Source organism: Aegilops tauschii, chromosome 7 (assembly GCF_002575655.3).
Source record: "Aegilops tauschii subsp. strangulata cultivar AL8/78 chromosome 7, Aet v6.0, whole genome shotgun sequence".
NCBI classification, from domain to species: Eukaryota; Viridiplantae; Streptophyta; class Magnoliopsida; order Poales; family Poaceae; genus Aegilops; species Aegilops tauschii.
The window spans coordinates 36,405,499-36,432,293 of record NC_053041.3 but is presented as its reverse complement, the minus strand read 5'-3'; the positions used below and the strand labels follow the sequence as shown (position 1 = coordinate 36,432,293).

Genomic DNA, 26,795 nt, shown 5'->3' with positions numbered 1-26,795 from the left:
CCAAATAGCGCATTGACAGAATTTGGTGGAGTAATCTTAAAAGCAATGTGGACCGTCCGCCATAGAACTTTGACTAACGGGCAATCAAAAAAGAGGTGTTTAATCATCTCATCCCAATCACAGAAACTACACCTAGTAGGTCCTGTCCAATTACGCTTTATCAAGTTGTCCTTGGTTAAAATAACTTGTTTATGGACAAACCACATAAACACTTTTATTTTCAAAGGCACTTTAACATCGCAAACATGCTTAGAGGTAGGAATGGAGGACGAATTAATAACATCAATATACATTGATTTAACTGTGAATACTCCAGACCTAGCCAGCTTCCAGCGTAATGCATCGGGTTGTTGAGAAAGCTGAACCTCCATCAGTCTCCTAACTAGACGAAGCCAAGCTTCCCAACGATTGCCCGCTAGCGACCGTCTGAACTGAATATTAAGGGGGATAGATTGAAATACCGTTGCAACGAACACCTCACGTCGTTGAACAATACGATATAAAGACGGATATTGAGTGGCCAAGGGTGTCTCTCCTAGCCAAGTATCCTCCCAGAAACATGTAGTAGCACCGTTGCCAACAATGAACTTTGTCCTATTAAAAAAGGACTGTTTGACTTTCATCAGTCCTCTCCAGAAAGGCGAGTCGGTCAGCCTGACTGTAACCCGGGACAAAGTTTTTGTGTGGAGGTACTTGCTACGAAGGATTTGCGCCCACGTGGCATCAGTCTCAGAAGACAGTTTCCACAGCCACTTACTAAGAAGACATCTGTTCTTAACTTCAAGATTCTCGATCCCGAGACCCCCTTGGTCTTTCGGTCTACAGATATCCCATTTAGCTAGCCGGTACTTTCTTTTTAAGTCATCACCCTGCCAAAAGAAACGCGATCGATAGAAGTCCAGTCTTTTCCTGACACCAACTGGGACATCAAAGAACGATAAGAGAAACATAGGCATACTCGTGAGAACCGAATTTATCAGAATTAATCGGCCACCGTATGACATGAGCTTGCCCTTCCAGCAACTCAGCTTTTTCTCAAATCGGTCTTCGACGCACTTCCATTCTTTGTTCGTCAGCCTTCGATGGTGGATCGGGATACCTAAGTAAGAGAAAGGTAACTCCCCCAACTCGCACCCGAACAATTGCCTATAAGCGTCCTATTCATCCTTGGCTCTACCAAAGCAGAACAACTCGCTCTTATGAAAGTTAATCTTTAACCCGGTCAATTGTTCGAAAAGGCATAACACCAGCTTCATATTTCTCGCCTTGGCCAAGTCATGCTCCATAAAGATGATTGTATCATCAGCGTACTGCAGGATGGATACACCTCCATCAACAAGATGGGGTACCAAGCCACCTACTTGACCATTCTCCTTAGCCCTTCCTATCAAAATTGCTAACATATGAACCACAATGTTAAACAGTATAGGGGACATCGGATCTCCTTGTCTTAGGCCTTTATGTGTCTGGAAGTAACGACCAATATCGTCATTCACTTTAATTCCCACACTACCTTTTTGCGTAAATGATTCAACCTGGCGGCGCCAGGCTTCATCAAAACCTTTCATACGCAATGCCTGTTGAAGGAAAGACCATTTGACCTTATCGTACGCTTTCTCGAAATCCACCTTAAAAATTACTCCATCTAATTTTTTTGAATGGATTTCATGGAGCGTTTCATGAAGGACGACCACCCCTTCAAGGATGTTTCTGTCCGGCATGAAAGCAGTTTGGGATTGTTGCACCACAGAATGCGCAATCTGTGTGAGCCTATTAGTCCCGACCTTGGTGAAAATTTTGAAACTAACATTGAGAAGGCAGATCGACCTGAACTGCTCAATTCTCACAGCATCCGTTTTCTTAGGGAGCAGTGTGATATTTCCAAAGTTCAAGTGAAATAAGTGAAGCTGTCCAGAGAAAAGATCATGAAACATAGGTAGCAAATCCCCCTTAATAATGTGCCAGCACTTTTTGTAGAACTCAACCGGGAAACCATCCGGTCCAGGAGCCTTATTATTTTTCATCTGTGCAATAGCATCAAACACCACCTTCTCAGAGAACGGGGCAACCAGAATATCATTATCAACAGCCGACAGTTGAGGCACATCCTCAGTCCTGGACTCGTCGAGGGACACACAGCTGTCCTCCGGCGGTCCAAACAACTGCCTATAATACTCAGTTATATAGGTTTTGACGTTGTCCTGTCCTAAAATAGTTCCCTCATCTTGCTCAAGTTGAAAAATCCTCTTCTTTCTGTGCTTACCATTAGCAATCAAGTGGAAGAATTGAGTATTCGCATCCCCTTGGACCACTCTGCGGACCTTAGCCCGCAACGCCCACTTCAGTTCTTCTTCACGGAGAAGTTCTTTCAACTTCTTCTCTGCCTCAGATTTACCTTAAGCTCAGCTGGCAGCAAAATCGTGGATTCGGCCTTTATGTCTAGGGCCTGTACAAGAGAAAGGAGCCTTTCCTTTTCAATCTTATACACCCCACTAAGGTGCTTAGCCCAACCCCGTAAGAAACTTCTCAAATTCCTAATCTTATTCTGCCAGCGCTCGACCGAAGTCGTCCCTCCTGCACCCTTAGCCCATTCCCTGGCAATCAGGTCCAAGAATCCTTCGCGTTCGAACCAGGCCATCTCGAATGAAAAGGTGTTTTTGTTCCCCACGTGGCTCGGCTCACCAGAATCCACGAACAGGGGAGTGTGATCGGATATGCCCCGCGAGAGAGCTTGAACCGTTACAAGAGGGAACTTCTGTTCCCACTCCACGCTCGCGAGAACTCGATCAAGCTTTTCATAAGTCGGGTTTGGCAAAGCATTAGCCCAGGTAAACTTTCTACCAGAAAGCTCAATCTCCCTCAGATCCAAGATTTCAATAATGGTATTGAACATAAACGACCACCTGCCGTCGAAGTTATCATTGTTTTTCTCCTCTCTCCTCCTAATGATATTGAAATCACCCCCAACTAAAATTGGGAGCTGCTCTGACCCACAGATTAGAACAAGGTCCGCCAGAAACTCCAGTTTAAGCTCGGGCTGTGCGGCACCATAAACTGCCACCAAAGCCCAGTTGAAACCATCTACTTTAGACCTGACTCGAAACTTAACCGCGAAGTCGCCCATCACTACACTTCAGACTTCGCATCTCACACCCAGCAAGATACCACCCGATCTTCCTCGTGGGGGGAGACAATGCCAATCGAAATCAACACCACCCACAAGAGAGGAAAGAAACTGGGGCGCAAAGTTAGCTCGACCAGTTCCGAAAGAGCAATAAAATCTAAACGATGCTCCAAAGATGCCTCAGTCAGAAACCTTCTTTTAGCCAAGTCCTTCAGACCTCTGCTATTCCAGAAGATTCCTTTCATAGATCATCATAAAAATTTTTGGTGGTTCGAATCCTAGCACTCCTATGAACTGCAGAATCGGGATAAATCTTCCGCTTCCACTTGCGCTTTGGTTTACTAGGTTCAGTTACTCGGTCCTCATAACCGGGTTCAACGGTACTAACAACTGCATCATCGAGGGGCACATCATCGTCCTCAGACTCATGGTTGGATGGTACTAGATCCACACACAGATTATCCAGCACTCGGACCCCTAACGCATCAATCTCATCATCATTCATAGGTTTTACCGCTGCGAGATTACGAATTGTCTCTAAGGCACGCTCCGCCTCCAAATCTAAAAGATCATTCACCGAATTGGAAATCTCACTATCCGTAGCCCCTAGCGAAACTCCTAATTGGTTTGCATTATTTATAATCTCCTCATTAGAAAAATGCAATAAAGAATTAGATATGTTGACGGACATACCAGTAGAGATCGCAGCATCATGAAGCTTGGCCGCCCTCATAGCGCACCGCTGCTGCATGTCATCAACCTCCGGAAGGTCCTGAATGCGAGCACTCATCCGTCTCCCCGCCGAGACCGGGTCAGGGATCCCGCCGAAAGCAACGACCTCCTCCCTAGTAAAGCCTCGCGCTGAATCCCTCAAAGGGTCAACTGAGGTCACTGGAGTAGGCGGCTGGGGGCTCCCATGCCCCACGGAGAAGTGGCTCACACCGAGGCCCTGAGTCGCGGGCGAGTCGGGAGATAGAGGGGCGTGGGCCGCCTGCCCGAGCCCTCCTCCCACCCCACCCCTCGGCGCCGAGTAGCGCGCCGGCGTCGTCGGAGAGGCGGTCCTCCTGACCGCTGCAGAAGAAGGAGGAGCCAGGGCCACCTGCCCCGAACCCTCCCCCCCAGCGCCACTGGAGGCGCGGACACCGTCGCCGTCACCGGGGACGAGATAGCCGAGGCCACCTGCCTCGGACCACCTCGCGCAGCACCTGCCGACGCCTCCAAGACGGGCATCACTGGCGACGAAAAAGGGATGGGAGTTGTCGAGGCCACCTGCCCCGACTTCCCTCCCCCAAGCCCCAACTCGGGCAAAGACATCATCTCCGGAACCTCGACCACAGGTGAAGCAAGGGGAGTAGAAGCAACCACAGGCTCAACGTCCCCAACTCCAACCAAAGTCATCGGCGACGATGCCGTCACCAAAAGTCCAGCCAAGGACCCGCCAGCTCCCTCGAACTCCAACAAAGGGAGCGTATGCTCAAACACATGATCAGAAACCACCCTGTCGCTCCAAAGTCTGGGAGGGGCAGAGGCTGGCTCGAAGGACCCAAACCTCAGCGAAGTCCTAGGCACCGATGGTGAAGGTGCCGGCTCGATCCCGGACCCAACCCCGGGCAACTGAGCATTAGGGCCAGAACCGTTAGACCCCTCCCTCGTCGACTCATCAGTCGGTGCCCCCTGGCTCCCGCACCGTCGTCCCCCTCGTGCATATCCACATCATTCCCATTAATGGCCTCAGCAAACAGATCAGTGTCCTCAAACTCAATCTCGAGCGGGAAAACCTCTCCCCTATAAGTCAAGTTGACCTTATCAGGTACAAACTCATTGTCCAGAACGCTTACTAGAAGCCGGGCCACTCCATTAGCTCGGGTAAAGGCCATATCTACTTTTTCCGTTTTCCCAACCATAATACCCATGCTGGCCACAACACGAACATCCTACAACGGTTTGGAGGGGGCCCCCAAAAACCTCAACCAGACCTGCGTAAGTGGTTTGCCCTTAGGCTCCACCTTCTTCCACTCGTGAAACTCCAGGATGCACTTAGTGCCAGGAACTCTACACAGACGGAAGCTCAGCAGTCTCTGCAAATCATCCACAATGGGGAAATCCACCCTGAAGACATTGTCCTCGAGACTAACCAACTCCCATTGGAAATCACCCGGTGCCAGCTCCTGAAGCCTCCGCACAATCTGAGCCTCAGTTACCTCACCCTGGGTCACTTTCACAATCCCGGTGGTCAAGCTCTGTGTCTCCTCCGGAATCTCTCTCGCGGCCGGGGACTCAAAGAACATCAGCTCCGCACAATATACTCCATACATTGTTAGAGCCGGAGCCTGGTCACGCAAAAACGGGCAATCCCCCGATGCATGTGCTGGCTTGCCACACGACTCACACAGCTCCGCCACGCACTCAGCAATGAAGTGGCCCTTCTCACCACAACGGTAACAAAGCATCCTTTCTTTCTTATGCGCCCATTTGGCCGCCCTCTCAGTATCAGACCTGTCAGCAACCTCAGCCACCGTCCCAGACGCAGGGACCTCAACATTGGCCAGGGCCGTCACCACATCCATCGCCTGGGTAGTGAGATCCGTAGACTGAGCATGATCGGTCTCCACTACTGCCGCCGCATGGTCAACAACAGCCGGGGGCGGAGGCTGTCGGCGATACCTCCCACGGCCACCACCCCGACCACCACGATGTCCGCGGTAGCCACCTCTCTAGCGGTTGTCCGGACCTGAGGCTCCTTCTACAAATCCACCTGGAGGACCGAGGAACGGTCTCTCAGTAGACCCGTCACTCTGCCAGGCGTAACCACGACCTCCTCCCGTGGAAGAGGAACCACGATGTTGTCCATCTCCATACGCATCATAACCATCGTCTCCCCACTGGCCTCGGGGTGGAGCATGCGACTCATTAGCGATAGAATTCTGCCTATTCTGCGTCTGTCCCGACCGGTTCTGAACTGGCCTCGCGGCGTGAGGTGAAGGCGCTGCCCGAGGCTGACCGCCCGTAGGCGTCGGCGCACCCCCAGGAGCAGCACCGCTCCGGCCAGCAGCATCCACACCGGCCGGCGCAAGGGGCCGAGGTCCACCACGACTCGCAGCCGGCTGCGCGGCGGGCACCGCACCCGGCGCCGGAGGCCTCAGCCCGCCCCTACCAGCCGGCGTTTGCACGGGCAGTTGCCCCGGCGGCCGCACGGCCAAGTGGCTGCTGCCACGACCCGGGTTACCCAGCGGCACACCCCCGCCCGCCGGCGGCCTCTGGCCAAGCGGCGCAAGGCCTCCACGCCCAGCGCCCGCCGCCGGCGGCGGAGCCGCCCCGCCCCGTCCAGCAGGAGCAGAGGATGCCATCTTCTTGGGAGGCGGCTGCGCCGCAGAACCGCGTCCGGCCATGCCCAGGAGAGGCCGGATCCTCCTTGCCCGACGATCACCACACGCCGGGAATCCACGGGTGCCGCGCCTATGAACCCTAAAACGAGCAGGAGATGGCGCTAAAGGAAAAGCAGTTCGATCGTCTGCGTACGTGCATGCGAAATCAATACGGGCAGGAGTCTGGTCCGGTACAGCATGGGCCTCATACCCATCTGACCCTGGCCCATCTCCTCGCGGCCCCGGCTCCTTCCGAGCCGGCCCAGCGCAGCCCAGTAAGCGTTTCAAACGCACCGATCTCATCTCCGAGATCCCGGTCGCCGGCACGGCCAACACAGGGGCTGCCGGTGCCTGTCGATGGTCGATCCGCCTCGCGTGCTTCCTCTTCTTTACAGTAATCCACGACTCCGGTCTAATTAAATCGAAAAGCGTAAGATTCGGAAGACTCACCTTAGGTAAGGGACCCTTCCAAGGTCTGAGCGCCGACGCCGCCGTCCTCCGATGAACAACCCGTCGGATCATCTCGTTCTTCTCGCCCGCGTGAAGACCGATGCGCGCCGGATCGTCCGATGGGAGTACTCGATCAATCGTCGTTGCTACTTCATCCTCGTTATAACCTGAGTGAAAAAATTCACAAATAAGATCCGAAGGTGTCGGTGAGGGCGGCGACTCCGCCGGAGACGCATCCCCATCGTCGTCCGCGTCGTCGTCGTCGGAATCGGCTAGCGCCCAAAACCGCCCGCCAACGCGCCGTTGATCACCGGCAGCGGCCGGCGCCGTCGCGGCCTCGCGCACGGGCGTCCGCTCTTTCGCCCGCCCCGTCGCCCTTCGCCATGCCATAGTATGGAAGTTTCCTATGAACTTCCTTGGTGGTCTCCAGAATATTTCATGGTGGAGTTTGGAATGTGGGCCGGGGATGGATACACCTCCATCGCCATCCATCACATATCTGTGTGCCCTGGTAGCTACTACGTGTTGCAACACGGCGTACGCTACAAGCTGCCAACACTGCCGTCGGCGAGCCCCGACGGCGACGCACGTACGTCTGTCAAGCGCTGTCGCCGTCCCCTTAATTCCTTCCTCTCCTTTCTGCTGCTAGCTGTACGTTGCTGGTCCTGTTGACAGAAATTATGGAAGAAAATCAGCCTCCTTTTGGGACATGCATGATCCATCGACTGAAAGCAGCGATAATGTCGTCTGTGCGTGTTGCCATGTTTATTCTCTCCTTTTTGTTCCCCTTGTGTGTAGTCGACCTAACACTAGTATTAGACTTCGTATTGTAGCCCTACTGTGTAAACCATACCTTATTGGTATTGGACTTGTATGTCATCATTATTTCGTCTGCTTCGGTACAACCCCCCTTAAACATATCAATGGACGAGATCTGTCCATACCTCTTCATAATAAAGGGTAGGATGGTCTTTCTAGAAAATACTCGCGGAGAGCTGACACGTTTCTGAGTCCGCCTTGGGCTTGGGCCGGCCCATTAGTGAGTATGTACTGTAGCACAGTTTGAAAATCCAAAAACAATCATGTGCTTGTTAGGCATCGAACCCAGGAGCACCAGCGTGGGCGAACTTGATAACAACACCAGAACCAACCCCATATGGTGATTCATAAGCAGCGCAGTATTTTATAACCAAGAATGGACGTCCTGTAGGAGCTTTCCTTTAGAAATACTGTAACAGAACAAAATTGGTACTGTACAACCTGACCGGATACTGTAGCGACAAACAATTTTCAAAATGCAAACACTTTTTCAAATTTGCGGGCATTATTCAAAAATGCAAACATTTTTTAAATTTATGAATATTTTTTCAAATATACTAACATTTTCTGAAAACATTTTTTATTTTCTAGGGCGTAAGCATTTTTTCTTTTCAATTTTTTTGTTTTTCTTCTCTTTTTGTTAATTCATTTTTCTACTTTTGAACTTCCGTATTTTTTGGGAACTTGTTCAAAAATTTCAAAAAATGTTTGGCATAACATAAAATGTTCTTGTTTTCAAATATTGTTTACAATTCTACAAAATGTTCTTGAATTTCATAAAACGTTCCAGTTTTTGAAATTTTTTGTTCACAAATTTAATAAATGTATGTGTTTCAAAAAATATGTTTTTTTAAAGGTGCGTGGTTTGTAATTTTTGTTCAAAATTTTCATCATTTTTTCAAAAGAAATTAGCAATTTTGAAAAAGTGTTCAATTTTGTAAAATTTTCATACACTTTGTAATTCAAAAATTGTTGACAAATTTCAAGAAATTGTTAGCAAAAAATAAAATGTTCGTGTTGATTGATAGTGACGGAAATTACAAATACGCTCATCTAAACTGGTAAGGCTATGAATAAATGGTCCCAACTTCTTGTAACAGCTAGGCACAGACATATGAGGCATCTATGCCAGGTTTGAACGACTTCTCACATTGTTTACAAGTTGCGACGTGTCCGGCCATTTATCGGCCTATTTTCACCGATAAAAACTCCAGAAAATGTAAAACTTTTCAAAAATCTAAACATCATGGTGCCTTGAATTGGTCATAGAAGCTGGTGCAAAACATTTGGTGTCATTTGACGGATGTTGAAAAACAACGAGCTACCAAACAGACCCTTCTAGCCTGTCCGAACACCCTCCGTTGAACATAGTCTATTTTTGAACATCTTTGAAATGAACTCCACTTTTGCAAGAAGGTAGGCATGCCCATGGTAGGCACATGCCTGGTTCAGACGATTTTCGACACTGTATGGAAGTGGTGACACATCCGGCCATTTATCGGCTTTTTTAACCAAAAAACTTCAGAAAATGAAAAACTGGGCGAAAACCCAAACAAAATGGACTCTTCTGGCCAACCTCAACACCCTCCATTGAACATGGTGTTTTTGTGGACATCCTTGAAATTAACCCAACTTTTGCCACTAGGTGGACATGCCAATGGTGGGCATCCATGGTAGGTTTCAATGACTTCCGACACTGTATGCAATTTGCTACACGTCTAGCCATTTATCGACTTTTCTGTCCGAGGAAACTTTAAAAAATGTAAAACTTGTCAAAAACCCAAGCAACTTGGCTTGGTGCCTTGAATTGGTTATACAAGGCCATAGAAAAAAATATTGGGGCCATGGATGCCTACCATGGGCATGCCACCTGCTGGCAAAAGTTGAGGTCATTTCAAGAATGTCCAAGAAACACCTTGTTCTATGTTACGTTTTTGTAGGCATCCATGCCGGGTTTGAAGGAAAAAGGTATTTAAAATCATAACTTATATAGGTACTTAAAACTGTCATTTCAAGTTTTTCACATAACTAATAAATACAAAATGATAGAGTTGAAAACAGCAAATGCTTTTTAAAAGGATTTAGTAAATATTTAAAATAAAAAACAATTTCAAATCATAATTGAATATAGTTACTTCAAATTTTTATTTTGGTATTTCAATTTTTTGAACAGGTTTCAGAAGAATAATAAAGTTTAAAAAGGAGGAAAAATATAAATGTACTAAAAAAGTAAAAACAAAAATGGAATTAAAATAAAGTCTTAGGCCTTGCCCAACGAAGCGACTCCATCGCTCCTGTAGGGCGCCTATTGGAATTTGTTCGGAATTTAAAAATGATCCTATTTTTTAAAAATATTACTCATGAATTGAAAAATGTTCGGGAAAAATTTAGAACAATTTTTTGATACATTTTTTGTTCGCATTTACGAAAAATCTTTGGAATTTAAATTTTTATTCGTGTTCTCCGAAAATGTTTATTTTCACAATTTTGTTCTTGCTTTTGAAAAAACTATTCGCGTTTTGACATTCTGAACAATTTTAAAAGACACAAACATCTTTTGAAGTTACCTTGCATTTTTCCAAAATGCTAATATTTTTTAATTTATGAACAAAACTTGGTAACAATTTTTTTTGAAATTTTGAACAGAATTTTGAAAGCGCGACCATTTTTAGAAAAAGAAATAAGAAACGTAACAGGAAAAGGAAAAGTAAATAAACGAAAAGAAACTATGGAAAAAAGGACCGGTTCACAAATTGTTGCTAAAATCTTTTTTAAATTCCCAGACCATCCATTACTTGACGATCCTAGCTTTACATTGGTCACTAAAGGGTTGCTGCCGCAGTGGTTGTGGGCAATTTTATGTTTTAGGTGGTCGCGGGTTGGATTCCCAGCTTGTGCTATCTTTTTCGATATTTGTCATCACATGCCACGGCAAATGGGCCGGCCCAAGCGAGCTTGCCGGCGTATGCGTACATATATAAAGGTAGATACAAATACCCCTAAAGAAAAAGGTAGATACAAATTGTAAAAAGTTCATATTACCCTTTATACGTTTTGTGAGGGGTTGTACCGAAGCGGAACTCCATCATTATATATATGTGATAGGCCACCCATTTAAGGGTTGAGCCAGTTCTCTCAAAACCTACGTTTTACATGATATCGAGTCTAACCTAGGTCCTCCACCTCCACCACACCCGCCGCCGCCGCCGCACCAAAACCCTAAACCCTAGGGCCGCCGGCGTCGGTGCCATGACCGCTTCCGCTTCGGGCGCCGCCAGCTCCGGGTCTATCCCCGCGTCGCTTGCCGCCCTCCTCAACCTCCCACCTCGCCCTCTGGCTCCGTCAGTGCCTCAGTTCTTCGGCACCACTGCTGTCGGCTCCCTGTTTTCAGCGCCGATCCCACCGTCACCGCCCGCGACGGCCTCAGCACCAGTCGCGCCACCGCCGCCTGCGATGGCCTCCTCTGGATCCTCCTCGACACTCGCCGTCATCCCGGCGACCTCGGGGGAGACGCTGCCCGCGGAGCCACCCGCGGCCTCGCTCACGGCACCACCCGCGGCCGTGATCCCGATCGTCCCCGCGCCGCCACCCGCGGCATCGATCGCGGTCGTGGATCCTGTCGCGGCTCCGCCGCCAATCGTCCCTGCTGCTGGCGCAATCACGCCCAACGGGCCGTTCCACTTCGACAACTTGATCGCCATCCGACTCACGCCGGACAACTACTTGTTCTGGCGCGCCAAGGTCCTACCGCTGCTACGTAACCGGTCTCTCCTCGGGTTTGTTGATGGTTCACTACCGTGTCCTCCGCAGGTCATCCCTACCGTCCACGGCCCGGCCATCAACCCGGAACATCGTATGTGGGTGCAGCAGGACCAGGCGATCCTCTCTGCCATCCAGGGTTCCCTCGGCGACGGGGTCGCTAGCCTTTGTCTCTTCGCCGCCACCTCCATGCACGCCTGGACGACCCTGGAGCACGCCTTTGCCCAGGTCTCTACCTCCCGCTCGATGGCTCTTCGTAGCGAACTCGCCGACATCAAGAAGCTGGACTACTCCGCTACGACCTACTTCAACAAGATGAAGGTGCTGGCGGACACGCTCACCTCTATTGGTCGGCTGCTTAGCGACGACGAGTTCGCCGGCTTCGTCATCAAAGGCCTCGACGCCGACTACGACAATCTCGCCGAGGCCGTCCACAACGCCAAGCCAGCGATGCCTCCTCACGGGCTCTACTCACGCCTCCTCTTCATCGAGCAACGCGTCGAGGCTCGTCGCTCCTCCGCCATCACTGCCCAGCCGGCGGCCTTCTAGGCCTCTCGTGGCCAGCGCCCACCTGCCCCGTCACCTGGCAAGGCAGCCCCGCCCCCTGCATCGACCCTGGGTGGGGGCCCTAACACTAGGGTGGTGTGCCAGCTATGTGGTCGTGAACGCCATGTCGCCCCCAAGTGTCACCGCCGCTTTCAGAGGAGCTTCCTTGGCATCGGCAACGACGGCAAGGGCAACGAGCGCCAGTTTGCCATGGCAGACTTTGGTCCTCCCGCCGCCGCCCCGGCTGCCCACATCGCTGCCGCCCCGTCTGCCCACATCGCCGCCAAGGGCAAGGACCCGCGCGTCGAGCAAGGATACACACCATCCTACCCGGTTGATCCAGCCTGGTACATGGACACCGGCGCCACGGATCACATGACGAAGGAGCTCAACAAACTCTCCACCTACCAGCCCTACTACGGGCACGATCAGGTTCACACCGCCAATGGTGTAGGTATGCCTATCTCTTATATTGACCAAGCATCTCTTTTAACTAGGCATCCCTCTAGGCAGCTCCATCTTCCTAATGTTTTACGGGCACCCTCGGTAACTCGTAATCTTTTATCTGTCCCTAAGCTCACCCTTGATAATCATGTCCTGTGTGAATTTCACCCTTTTAATCTTTTTGTTAAGGATCGAGCAACCCGAGACGTTCTGCTTAGTGGCCGGTTGAGCCAAGGCTTGTACCGTTTGGAGGATCCATCCGCCCCGTGCGTCTTCAGCGGTGTTCGTGTGTCGCCTTCCCAGTGGCACTCTCGCTTTGGTCACCCCGCCACACCCATCGTTCGCCACATAATCCACCGTCATGAGCTGCCATTAGTGTCTAGCAATAAAGAGATGTCCGTGTGTGATGCCTGTCAGCAAGGCAAGAGTCATCAGCTACCTTTTGTTTCATCTACTAAACAAGTAAAGAACCCTCTTGAAATTGTGTTTTCTGATGTGTGGGGTCCGGCACAAACATCTGTTAGTGGTCACAACTATTATGTCAGTTTTGTTGATGCCTATAGTCGCTTCACTTGGCTTTATCTTCTTAAGCGCAAATCTGATGTGTTTGATATATTCATACAGTTTCAATTGCATGTTGAACGTCTACTCAAGCATAAAATTATCCATGTTCAATCAGATTGGGGGGGGGGGGGCGAATATCGCAACCTCAACACATTCTTTAATAAGCTTGGGATCTCTCATCGTTTATCATGTCCGCATACACATCAGTAGAATGGTGCTGTTGAGCGCAAACATCGCCATATAGTTGAGACCGGCCTCACACTTTTTGCTCATGCTTCTGTACCCTTTCGATTTTGGAGTGATGCTTTTGCTACTGCGTGTTTTCTCATTAACAGATTACCTACGCGTGTTCTTAATATGAAAACTCCGATTGAGCTTCTCTTAGGTGAAACTCCTGACTATACCTTTTTTAAGGTGTTCGGGTGTGCCTGCTGGCCTCATCTTCGTCCTTATAATGATCGCAAACTTGAGTTTCGCTCCAAAAAGTGTGTGTTCTTAGGGTATAGTTCTCTCCATAAAGGCTACAAGTGTCTCCATGTCCCAACCAATCGAGTCTACATATCTCGGGATGTTGTTTTTGATGAGACCGTCTTCCCCTTTTCTGCCATGCCTCAGTCATCCACCACAACACCTTCTATGCATTCATCTCCTCTTATGCCTGGCCAATTTGAAGATGTTGCATATTCGCCTGTGTTGTTACCTAATCATGGTGCAGGAATTGGACGTGGAGCTCGCCTGGAACTCCTCCCTGACGGACCCGCTACGTCGCCTGTGGTGCACGTCGATCGGCCGGTGCATGCACCGCCTCCCGCCCTCGACCCCGCACCAGGCGCCCCGTCTCCAACCGCGCCTGGGCCGGAGCCCATGCTGGCTACTGCGACCGGGCCAGAGCAGTCTCCGTCGCCACCTCCTCGCCCGGACTCCCCTCCATCGTCGCCCTCGCCATCCGCGCGGGCGTCCTTGGTGCCTACTTCGCCCGAGTCTGCAGCGGCTCATACGCCGCCGGGGCCTACGTCGCCTGGTCCGCCGTCGCCCGGCCCGACGTCACCCGGTCCTTCTTCGCCGGAGTCCCCTGGACCAGCCTCACCTGCTCCGGACATCCCGTCGGACCCGGTGTTTGCTCCCCCGCGGCGTCCACACACTCGCAACCGCAGTGGCATTGTTCGTCCCAAGGAGCGCACCGATGACACGGTCACCTATCTTGCTGCTTGCCTGCTCATGCTGTGGATGATCCAACCGCCAAACCACGCAGTTATCAAGCCGCTATGAGTATTCCACACTGGAGGCTGCTATGGAACAAGAATATCATGCTCTTATGAAGAATAAGACCTGGACACTTGTTCCCCCTCCGTCTCGCGTCAACATCATTGATTCGAAGTGGGTGTTCAATTTGAAGAAACATGCAGATGGTTCCATTGAGCGCTACAAAGCACGCCTCATGGCTAAGGGCTTTAAACAGCGTCAGGGCCTGGACTATGAGGATACATTCAGCCCAGTTGTCAAGCCTACCACTATTCGACTTCTTCTGTCTCTGGCAGTTTCTCGTGGATGGTCTCTCCGCCAGCTTGATGTGCAGAACGCTTTTCTTCATGGATTGCTTGAAGAAGAGGTTTACATGCGGCAGCCACCTAGATTTGTTGATCACACTCAGCCTCATCATCTCTGTCATCTGACGAAGGCCATATATGGACTGAAGCAGGCTCCCCGTGCCTGGCATGCTCGCCTGGCTTCAGCTCTACGCACTCATGGGTTCATTCCTTCGACGGCTGATACTTCACTGTTCTTATTTCATCGAGCGAGTGTGACCATGTACCTCCTTGTGTATGTGGATGATATTGTCCTGGTGAGCTCATCTCCGACGGCTGCTGATGCTCTTGTGACTGCACTTGGTCGTGATTTTGCAGTTAAGGATTTGGGACAGCTTCATTTCTTCCTGGGTATTGAGGTCGCTCATCAGTCTCGTGGCAGTTTGGCTCTCACCCAGAAGAAGTACTCTCTTGATCTCTTGCGCCGTGCTGGTATGCTCAAGTGCAAGCCATCGCCTACGCCCATGTCCTCCACTGACACCCTTTCTGCTGCTGATGGTGCTCTTCTCTCTCCTGAGGATGCTACTGAGTACAAGAGTATTGTTGGTGGCCTGCAGTATCTGACGATCACACGTCCTGATCTCTCCTTTGCGGTTAACAGGGTGTGCCAGTATCTTCATGCTCCCACTAATGTACACTGGTCTGCTGTGAAGCGCATACTGCGTTATGTGCGTCTCACTGTCTCCTTTGGTCTTCACATGCGCCCCAGTTCCTCCGGAGTCCAATCTGCATTCTCTGATGCTGATTGGGCTGGGTGTCCAGATGACAGGCGATCCACGGGGGGACATCCTGTGTTCTTGGGTCCTAATCTGATCGCCTGGAGTGCACGCAAGCAAGCCACTGTTTCCTGCAGCAGCACAGAAGCTGAGTACAAGTCGGTTACCAATGCAACTGCTGAACTTATATGGATAGAGTCCCTACTTCGAGAGCTAGGAGTTGCTCAGCCACATCCTTCGGTCCTTTGGTGTGAAAACATCGGTGCTACGTTTTTGTCGTCAAACCCGGTGTTCCATGCACGGAGTAAACACATTGAGATTGACTATCATTTTGTGAGGGAACGTGTTGCACAGAAGCTACTACAAGTCAGGTTTATCTCTTCAAAAGATCAACTTGCGGACATCTTCACCTAGCCTCTACCTTCTCCCATGTTTGAGGTCTGTAGGCGCAATCTCAACCTCCTAGATACTTCAGGAGTGAGTTGAGATTGAGGGAGGGTGTTAGACTTCGTATTGTAGCCCTACTGTGTAAACCATACCTTATTGGTATTGGACTTGTATGTCATCATTATATATATGTTATAGGCCACCCCTTTGAGGGTTGAGCCAGTTCTTCCAAAACCTACGTTTTACAACTAGGTAGCTGGCCTCGTATGGATAATACAATATAATATAGTGTGGTGTCTGTTTTGTTGCTTCCTTTTTAATTAACTTTTGCATGCATGAGAATGAGATGGAGCCATGAGTGCGTGGCCGCTCCAAAGCCGTGGGGAATTGCTTTTTTAATTAACATATTAACTTAGAAGAGCAAAAAGGTCCAACTCCACTTCGTACCATATCATGCAACACGTCCATATGATTTGACTTTGTGGTGGCAGATTTTTCTTCTACTTTGATTCAGATTCAATTAGCTCACTATAGGAGTTTGTGAACACGGCTAGAGCTAATTAGTTGACCATCATTCGAGTAGCTTGAGCTGAGATGATCTGTAGTTTCTCTTCTTTGAAACCGTGACAAAAGATTTGGCCTTTCACTAACGAAGAAGATACCGTTACCAGCTATGACTTATCTGCTCGTCGTACTGCTTGCCAGTTTGCATTGGCTGTTATATATTCTTAGTCCAAACGAAAAAAGTTTGAATCATTCGGTGTACTTTGGCTAACCAAATACCACATGGCCACATGGGCAACACACAACAACAAAAACAGCAGCAGCAAGATCTGAAAGAAACAAACGAGCGGGCATGATTGAATTTACTGATTCACAAGTTTTTTTAGAAGAAAAGGGCTTCAGCCCAGGACTGATTCACAAGTCTAGTCTAATGAGCTGGTGACAAAGTTTTGGCATCAGTATGGCATCATGCATATGCATAGGATGCATGGGCTGGCCGGACCGGGCGTGGCCTAAGAGTCCGAGGCATCATCATCATACGCGCGCTAACGGCCGAACTCGTGCATGGCAAAGCCACACGCACAATAAAAAGGCCAACAAGGATTCTCCCTCCACCATGACCACCTTAGCCTGCAGCAGCTTTGCAAAGTGATTGATCTCCAAGACCAGCACCACCACCACCACTGCGTTAATCATCACGCTAACTGCCTAACTCGTGCATGGCAAAGCCACATGCATAACCAAAAGGCCAAGGCCAAGGATTCTCCATTCACTCAGCAAGCGGCTTTGCAGCGTAATCTCCCCTTGAGGGTCAGCGGCATAATCATGGCGGCGGCCATGGACGTAGCCATCGCCGGTACGTTGCCGTCGGGGATCGGGCATCTAATCTGCTGCATTAAGCAGCACCTAACACCCCATCACGCTCGTAAAAAGACTAGGGAGCAGTACTAGGATACCTAGCTAGCCACAGTGAGTGGGCGAGGCTTCCTCGCTTAGCTCGCTGATCATCTACTCACCCTGTCAAAAAATTAGCAAAGTTTCAGAGAGAGAAATTGTAGGTTTCAGTAGAAGAATTTGCCTAGTCCCTCGGCCTTAATAGGAAGGATACGAAGGTGCCAAGTTGAATTTTCTGAAGCGTCAATTCTCTAGCCGTGCTTGGCCATTTCGAAGCTACATTCCAGACCCAACGAACGGCCAGTATGTACAAGTATATTAGTCACGGCAACGGTCTCCATCTTGGCATCCATAGGTGGTCCGCCCAGGCAAACATGCGCCCGAAGCTCTCCTCCGGAGCTCTCAGTCCAAGCGCTATCTCGAATGTCCTGCTTAATCAGGGAGCTTCCTGCATACTGCCAAACAGAAATACAGGTGAGAATAGACCTCACATGCATGGTGTAGAGGACCAACCTCCTTTACGTGTCCAAACTCAACAGTGAAACAGAGCTCAACTTTACAGGCACACACACTACCTTTATGACATGTATATTTGTATTTTTGGAAACTTCTTGGTTTCTCGAACCAAGATAATTAAGAGCACGTATAAACTCTCCAGGGACAAAGAAAAAAAAAACGTTTTGAACTCTACAAGAACCTGGCTTCCAAAGGAAGCGGAATAATACAACACATGAGGAAGATTGGCAAAGCAGGTCATCATATACTCACTTACTCAATCTGATCAATACTGGTTGATCCTCTCATGTTCGATCGAGCTGGCCACGTCACGTCATGGTCGCTTTACTCAGCACACCTGGGGGATTCAAGAATCAGATTCTCGAACACCGTAGCCCACTCTTAATCCCTCTCCATCATTCAATCACATGCAAAGAAAAGTTGCAAAGGCGGGAATATGTGCATCGTTGTTTTTCCTTGCCGTCAATCAGACAGCTTGCACTTGCATGGAGCCTCCTCCTTTGCCTTGGCTTGTGTAGTTGGCATCAGTTTGAGAGGAGCAAGCAAAGTGATAGCAGGTTCCATCACAACTCACAAACCTGCCCAAGTTGCCGCTCGGGGGCTCGGGGCTCATCGGACCGAGTCTAACCCGCAGTCCAGATGCAGCTGAAGAGCAATGGGTAACATGCCAACAAGTGCAGATCAAGCCAGCACCATATGAGAATCCGATTGTGACTGGTCACCAAAGTCATGCATGGAGAAGATGCATGCGATCTTACTCGAGCTAAGCAGTAGCATGTATGCTGGCATAACAGAACAGGTAAGGTTAACCAATTGTCCAAGTATGACCAAGCCGGCAACCGGTAGTGACAATAGAGTGCCCGCACCAGGAGGAGTAACAAACCTGGTTTATTTCAGCAACATGGAGGAATCTTTCACGATAAGGAAAGCATGCAGTTTTCAACACCAAATCAAATCAACCCTAGCGAGGAAGTGCCTTCCCTAAAGATCTGATGTTAACACAACCAAAAAGAGATCATTTACTAGGAAAGCTAAGACCAGGCTTTACCATGCATATAGCTCCATCCACTTAGTGAAAAGTTTGCTCCACCTTGTTAATGCTCAAAACTTAGTGCTTCCATGTCAACACGGCATAACAAACTTTTATTATAATCAAGTTTCAGTAAGGTTTACCCTAACAAGCATGATAGAGATGTAACATCTCGTCACAGGGGAAATCCATATAAATTCCAGTTTCATACTAGTTGCCTGCCAAGTTTCACAACACACATATCACAGATTACTTGTGAACTGAGTTTCGGCACAAGAATTTTGCATTTCAAAATAATTGTCTGGGATCAAATCAACACCTTTTCAGACAATAACTCCTTCTCTTGCAAAATTTGAGGTGTTAACCTATGAATTCAAAAACTAGTTAAATAGACTCAATCCATCTAGTTCATTAGTTTATTTATGTCTTCTGTTCTAAATCGAAAGCAATGTTGCTACTGCCTCCTTTCTGATTTAAAAAGCTTACACATATCTGTGGATCGACAATTTGACCAATATAATACAAATGATATGTCACAAAAGCTGTACAATTACTGAATTACACAGTACAGATCGACAATTTGACCAATATAATAACGCGACAAGATATATTGTTGGTCTAGGAATACATGTAGGCCTTTTAAACCGAAAACAAGGAAGCACCTTTTAGACACCCACTAAGCATATATCACTAGCATTCAAAACTGTATTAGGTCATACAGATACATGCATCTATTAGTCACAAGTGTTTGACTGTATTGTACTACATTTCGTTGCCATGAATAATGGACCTAGAATTCACTAGTGAAATCTACGGCCCCTCGGATCTCTTCTTTATTATATTTGCCTTTGCGATCCATTTTCTATTTGCTTTTATTTTCAGATCTATTAAACCAAAAATATCTTGCTGCACTTTATTTTATTTGAGATCTATTTATCCAATCTATTACAACTTTACCCCGTCCTTTTGCCAATTTCCAGTTACCCGAAAGGGATTGACAGCCCCTTTAACACGTCGGGTTGGGAGTATTTGTTATTTGTGTGCAGGTCTTGTTTACGTAGTGTTGCTTGGTTCTCCTACTGGTTCTATAACCTTGGTCTCATCACTGAGGGAAATACCTATTGTTGATGTGTTGCATCATCCCTTCCTCTTTGGGGAAATACCGATGTAGTTCTAGCAGACATCAGGGGGGCGCGCCCAGGGGGTAAGGCGCGCTCCCCACCCTTGTGGACAGGTGGTGGGTCCCCTCCGGTCGATTCTTTCGCCAATATTTTTTATTTATTCCACAAATAATCTCCGTGAAGTTTCAGGTCATTCCGAGAACTTTTATTTCTGCACAAAAGTAACACCAAGACAATTCTGCTAAAAACAGCGTCAATCCGGGTTAGTTCCATTCAAATCATGCAAATTAGAGTCCAAAACAAGAGCAAAAGAGTTTGGAAAAGTAGATACAATGGAGACGTATCAGTGATGTTGGGGAACGTAGTATTTCAAAAAAATTCCTACGATCACGCAAGATCTATCTAGGAGAAGCATAGCAACGAGCGAGCAGAGTGTGTCCACGTACCCTCGTAGACCGAAAGCGAAAGCGTTTAGTAACGCGGTTGATGTAGTCGAACGTCTTCGCGACCCAACCGATCCAAGCACCGAACGTACGGCACCTCCGCGTTCAGCACACGTTCAGCTTGATGACGTCCCTCGAGCTCTTGATCCAGTTGAGGCCGAGGGAGAGTTCCGTCAGCACGACGGCGTGGTAAAGGTGATGATGAAGTTACCGGCGCAGGGCTTCGCCTAAGCACTACGACGATATGACCGAGGTGTGTAACTATGGAGGGGGGCACCGCACACGGCTAAGAGAAACTTGTTTGTGTCTTTGGGGTGCCCCCCTCCCACGTATATAAAGGGGGGGGGGAGAGGTGGCCGGCCCAGGGGGGCGCGCCATGGGGGGAGTCCTACTTGGACTCCCGGTCCAAGTAGGATTCGTGCCCCCCCTTCTTATTCCCACTAGGAGAAGGAGGGAAGGAGGAGGAGGAGAGAAGGAAGGAGGGGCGCGCCACCTCCTGGCCGGCCCTCTCTCTTCTCCACTAAGGCCCATGGTGGCCGATTAACCTCGGGGGAGGGGGTTCCAGTAACACCCGGTACTCCGAAACTTATCCGAAACGACCCAAACCATTCCGGTGTCCGAATGTAACCTTCCAATATATAAATCTTTATGTCTCAACCATTTCGATACTCCTCGTCATGTCCGTGATCTCATCCGGGACTCCGAACAAACATTGGTCATCAAATCACATAACTCATAATACAAATCGTCATCGAACGTTAAGCGTGCGGACCCTACGGGTTCGAGAACTATGTAGACATGACCGAGACACATCTCCGGTCAATAACCAATAGCGGAACCTGGATGCTCATATTGGCTCCTACATATTCTACAAAGATCTTTATCGGTCAAACCGCATAACAACATACGTCGTTCCCTTTGTCATCGGTATGTTACTTGCCCGGGATTCGATCGTCGGTATCATCATACCTAGTTCAATCTCGTTACCGGCAAGTCTCTTTACTCGTTCCGTAATGCATCATCCCGCAACTAACTCATTAGTCGCATTGCTTGCAAGGCTTATAGTGATGAGCATTACCGAGAGGGCCCAGAGATCCCTCTCTAATACACGGAGTGACAAATCCTAATCTCGATCTATGCCAACTCAATAAACACCATCGGAGACACCTGTAGACAATACTGCAGGATGCTGCTAACGCGACACTACGATCAGAGACCCTTCGAGAAACTGTGTGCGATGCAATAATCGCAGACGGTGCTGTATGAAAACCGTCAGAAATGTATAAACCGTTTGCGATGATGGATGCATCAAACACGGTTCAGATTTTAGTTGCGTGTGCCATGAAGGGCATACGGTTTAGTTCAATTAACTGTTTGCGATGAGGAGGAACAGCAGAAACGGGCAGCCAGATGAAGGCGTGTGCGATACACAACATACGGTTCACTCGGATGAACTGTTTGTGATTAGGCAACACAAAAGAAACGGAAGCCAGATGAAGGTGTGTGCGATATACAGCATACGGTTTACTCGGATGAACTGTTTGTGATTAGGCAACACAAAAGAAGCGGTCAGCCAGATCAAGGTGTGTGCGATATACGCATGCGGTTCACTTGGCCCTTGTCGTCAGTGTGTGACCTCTGTGGCAACCGTTCGCTCCCCAGGCGCCTCTTCGTGTACCGTGGCAACCGTCCACCGCCTCTTCGCCTTTCCCGCTTGATCTGGAACTGCTGTCGCACGCTCTTCCTCCCTCCATTTGCCTTCACCCTTCCTTCTGCCATTGTTCGATCATCTTCTCCATGGAGGGAACACGACGGAAACGACCCCGTTATTCTTGCCCCGATCTGAAAGATGACGTGGTGGAGGAACTCATTGATCGGTGCGACGCCATCACCTCGGCTAGCATGGCAGGTTCGTTCAAGACCATTCTCGACTAAACTAATAACATCATTACAAGGAACCCAAGGGTCCAGGAGCAGTTTGATCTCCCCTATCTTCTTCGCCGTGACCCTACTGACTGGCATGGGGACGAGGGAAGCCTCGCCTTGTCCAAGTTGATGCCGCTTGATAATGATACGTATGATGTTAAGATGCCATCGCTTGAGGGCAAGGCTTAGGCAGGCACAAATGGAGATTGGGTTGTTTATATTGGGTACAACTGCGAGTGGGAACTTGTGAATGTGTACACTCGTCACCGGGTTCCACTTCCAAAAATCTCAGACGACTTCCCAGAGGTTGAGTACACTGGTATTCTACGTGAGTTCAAATACGATCATGGTGACTGTCGTCTACGGAAGATAGCAATTTGTCGAGTTCCCAACAGCTATTGGGATTACTCGAACTATGAAGTTGTTGCTATCTTCGACAAGCTTGTTGCCTTCCTTACTTCCACGCCTCGATGGATATTGCTCAAAAATTAATTTATGTACACGGATGAGTACTGTGATGCAATTCAATACGAGGGTCTTGTGTTTGCTGCCACCACTCGTGGCTCTGTTTTTGCATGGAATCATCATGCTTTTGGTACGTTTGTCTTCCACCATAATTATAATTGTTTCATCCACATGCATGCGGGTTAGCTAGTTTCCCTTTACTAATTAATTAACCTTCTTGTGTTTCCAAGGTCCTGTGAACATTCCACCACCTATAATTGAAATTTTTTATAACCAAGGGGGAGATGACGATGCTGATGATCACGAGCATGAGGACGAGCTGGACCCATATACTCAGTGGCGCCGGCAACTTAGTCCGATGGATCACCTCTTCTTGTCTGTATACAGGGCACTGCTGATGTTACTAAGGAAGCAGGTGTTGTCTCGCATGGTCGCACTCTCCGGACCTATTCCAACATCCGTTGCAGGGTATTCGGGATGGATACTAGTGTACTAGCGCCAGCACCTTCTCCCTGGTTCAGTATTGAAAGTCTTGGAGGAAACTCACTCTTCCTTGGACAAAACTATCCGATGATGGTGGAAGGCGATCCAGCTGCTGTTGACACAACGTTACTACCATTTATGAGAAGCAACTGTATCTATACCTCGGACATTGCTATGCTTCCCTACCGTCCCAATATGGGTCCTGACATAGGCCGCTTCAGCCTGATGATCAGTCCTGCGTTAGTCTCGAGATTGACAGTAGCTGGCCCTTCCCAGAGAATCACTTCTGGTTCAAAGCAAGCGTTTCCAACGCCGACGAGTGGTTGAGCTAAAGTTCATTTCATCGCTTTGTTATTTGTTGTGTGAGAAAAACTTTACTAGAATGTTTTGTTGGAAATGATCTATAATCCAACGTGTATCCTCATTGTCGTTGTGGGTTGATGACTTGTTGTATGTAATCAATGGTACATTTGCATATGCGTCCATCAACTCACGCCTGCTAGTGGTGTCCATATGAATAGTGCTAGTGATTTTAGTTGCAAAAATTAGATAATGCTAGTGATTTTTAGCTGCATATTTTGACAAATCGCAGTGTTACAAGGTTGACAAATGGCAATGTTACTAGATAAACAAATGTCAATCTTTCTAGTTTGACAAATGGCAACATAACCAAAATGATAGATATGAAAATCTTACCCAATTGTTTGTACGTGGTTGCACATGGGTCATGGAAAACAACCGTTTGCGTTGAAGGGATGCAGAAATCCTGCTCGGCACATTTTCCCTTGGCTTCCTGGGGAAGCTGTCGGTTTGCATCCGGGTGTTCTAACAAAAACGTTTGCGATGAGTGTTTTATATTTAAAAACCATTGACGTTTTTTCATAAGAAAATCGTTTGATAGGTCTGTACATTAAGAGAGAAAAATGCAAGTTCGTTCAAACCATATCTTTTATTCATTCACACTGCGAATTTATATTCATATGATCGAGAATTCGAGATACAGTATTAAACCTCAAAAAAACTATTTCCGGCGGCGGCGGAGGCGGCGTGCCGCGCCGTCGTTGTCGTTGTCGTCCTCCAGGACGCCGTTGTTGAAGTCTTCAAGGCAGCACAAAATGTTCTTCACTTGTAAATCAAACATCATGTCGTCGCGCTATCGACGGGCGGGGCGCGGGAGGACATCAACTGGCGCCGCTGAGAGGTAGCGGTCGACGGCAGCATCCCATGCTGCTGAGGGGGGGGCGCGTGCACGGGCACGAGCATGGGCACGGCGGGTGCAGCCAAATGCACGGGGTTGGCGCCACGGTGGGTGGAGGGGCGCACACGGGCACGGGCACGGGCGCTGGTGCTGGCATGTACACGAGCTCGCGGGGGTCTGCGGAGACCTCGCTGACGCCCGCGGCTTCCAACTCTGCGATAGTGCTCGGCGACCAGCCCGTCAATGCTACGGGGATGGTCGCTGGCGCGGGGATGGGAGCTGGGACGGGAGCGGGGGCAGCAAACGCCCCGGCCTGCTCGTTCTGGGCCATGTCCATGAGGCCCCATTCTTCCTTATTTTTTATCTCCTCCGGCTCAGAGTCAACTTCACCAAACTTGAAGACTAGTGGCAGATGATCGTTCTATGCCATGGCGTTGGTGGAGGTCTGCGGGAGGGAGGGGAATGGGAGGCGAACAGTAAGGCCGCCCGTATTAAACAGCTACTCGGGCGCCATTAATGGAGAGGAAGGCGGGCGGTCATGGAAGTCAAAGGGCTCGCTTCCCAGTGAGCCTGCGCAGCTTACAGCTCGCACGCTTCCCGGTGAGCCTGCGCATTGGAGGACAGCTTCCACGCCTCCTGGTCAGCCTGCGCACCGGACTGCGCTCGCACGCCTCCCGTTCAGTCAAGGTCAAGCAGCTGTCCGCACGGCACCTCCTACGGCCATTAAAACCAAGACACGTGGCGTCACGTGAATGGTTAAAAGAACGCACACGGTTCGAATTCTAGAAACGTTTGAGATATTAAAGTGGCAGCTATTTTTATATGCACTGGAGCATGTGCATGTAGTTCAAATTTGAATTATGCACATAAAATGCCTAGAAAACTCAGTTAATGCATAAAAATTGTCCAAACGAACCCCGAAAAATCCCAAAAATTGACACAACACTCCTGTTGTTCTATGTTGACACGAGAAATTTTTTGAAAGCAATAAGAGGCAATGGATATCGTTTTGTCCCCAAAGGTGGGACGTACGTTCCCTACCGAAACCATCAGGCTTGTTGTGAGAAGCTCTGGTTTGTGAGAAGCATATACCCAAACCTGCCCCAAATGGGACAGTTTTTTTACCACGGCATATTTATGCCGCTCCATAATAGCATGCCAAGTTTCATGAATTTCAGACGAGTTTTGGATTTACTAGAATTTAAAAACCAGGCATCTCAATGTTTTGCTGGCAATCAACGGTGCCCTGGTGTTTGAAATTCATTCCCATTTCTTGCATGGGACCTAAGCATGCACCCAAGGACAGAGATTTGATTTTTCAACCAATTTATATGCACTAGAGCATGTGCATGTAGTTCAAATTTGAATTATGCACATAAATGCATTGAAAACTCAGTTAATGCATAAAAATGTCCAAAGGAACCCCGAAAAATCTCAAAAATTGACACAACACTCCTGTTGTTCTATGTTGACACGAGAAAAAATTTGAAAGCAATAAGAGGTAATGGATATCGTTTCGTCCCCAAAGGTGGGACGTTCCCTATCGAAACCATCATGCTTGTTGTGAGAAGCTCTGGTTTGTGAGAAGCTTATACCCGAACCTGCCCCAAATGGGATAAATTTTTTACCACGGCATGTTGATGCCGCTCCATGATAGCATGCCAAGTTTCATGAATTCCAGATGACTGTTGGATTTACTAGAATTTAAAAACCAGGCATCTCAACGTTTTGCCGGCAATCAACAGTGCCCTGGTGATTGAATTTCATTCCAATCTCTTGCATGGGACCTAGAAATTCACCCCTAGGACACACATGTGATTTTTCAACCAACTTTGGTGCATTGGAGCATGTGCTTGTAGTTCAAATTTGAAATATGCACATAAAATGCTTGCAAAACCCAGTTAAAGTATAAAAAAGGAAAACCGAACCTCGAAAAATTCCAAGATTAAACACAACACTCCTGTGGTTCTATGTTGACAGTAGAAATTTTTTGAAAGCAATAAGAGGCAACGGATATCGTCCCGTCCCCAAAGGTGGTACGTTCCCTATCGAAATCATCATGCTTGTTGTCAGAAGCTCTGGTTTGTGAGAAGCTTATACCCAAACCTGTCCCAAATGGAACAAAATTTTCATCATGGCATGTTGATGCCGCTCCATGATAGCATGCCTAGTTTCATGAATTTCAGACGAGTTTTGGATTTACGAGAATTTAAAAACCAGGTATCTCAATGTTTTGCCGGCAATCAACAGTGCCCTGGTGTTTGAAATTCATTCCCGTCTCTTGCATGGGACCTAAGCATGCACCCAAGGACACATATGTGATTTTTCAACCAATTTATATGCACTGGAGGTAGTGCATGTAGTTCAAATTTGAATTATGCACATAAAATGCCTAGAAAACTCAGTTAATGCATAAAAATGTCCAAACGAACCCTGAAAAATCCCAAAAATTGAA

At 48.5% G+C, this 26,795-nt stretch overlaps 1 protein-coding gene across 1 annotated transcript; it reads right to left on the bottom strand.

Annotated features, from left to right (window-relative positions):
- Positions 1 to 1,374: 1,374 nt before the first annotated feature.
- LOC141026722 (uncharacterized) lies at positions 1,375 to 3,124 on the bottom strand. Its single transcript, XM_073503564.1, has 3 exons — positions 2,683 to 3,124; positions 1,969 to 2,380; positions 1,375 to 1,396 (listed from the first exon to the last, which is right to left on the bottom strand). The coding sequence occupies exons 1-3, from the start codon at positions 3,122 to 3,124 to the stop codon at positions 1,375 to 1,377; spliced, it is 876 nt and encodes a 291-aa protein (XP_073359665.1).
- Positions 3,125 to 26,795: the final 23,671 nt, after the last annotated feature.

Bases quoted from the DNA above. Each gene is read 5' to 3' on its own strand.
- LOC141026722 (XM_073503564.1), bottom strand. From the start codon at position 3,124: ATGGGCGACTTCGCGGTTAAGTTTCGAGTCAGGTCTAAAGTAGATGGT. The intron at 2,381-2,682 runs GTGAGCCGAGCC...AATCTGAGGCAG, and splicing joins TCCCCTGTTCGTGGATTCTG to AGAAGAAGTTGAAAGAACTT. The intron at 1,397-1,968 runs GTGCTGGCACAT...TTCATATGTTAG, and splicing joins CCGGTTGAGTTCTACAAAAA to CAATTTTGATAGGAAGGGCT.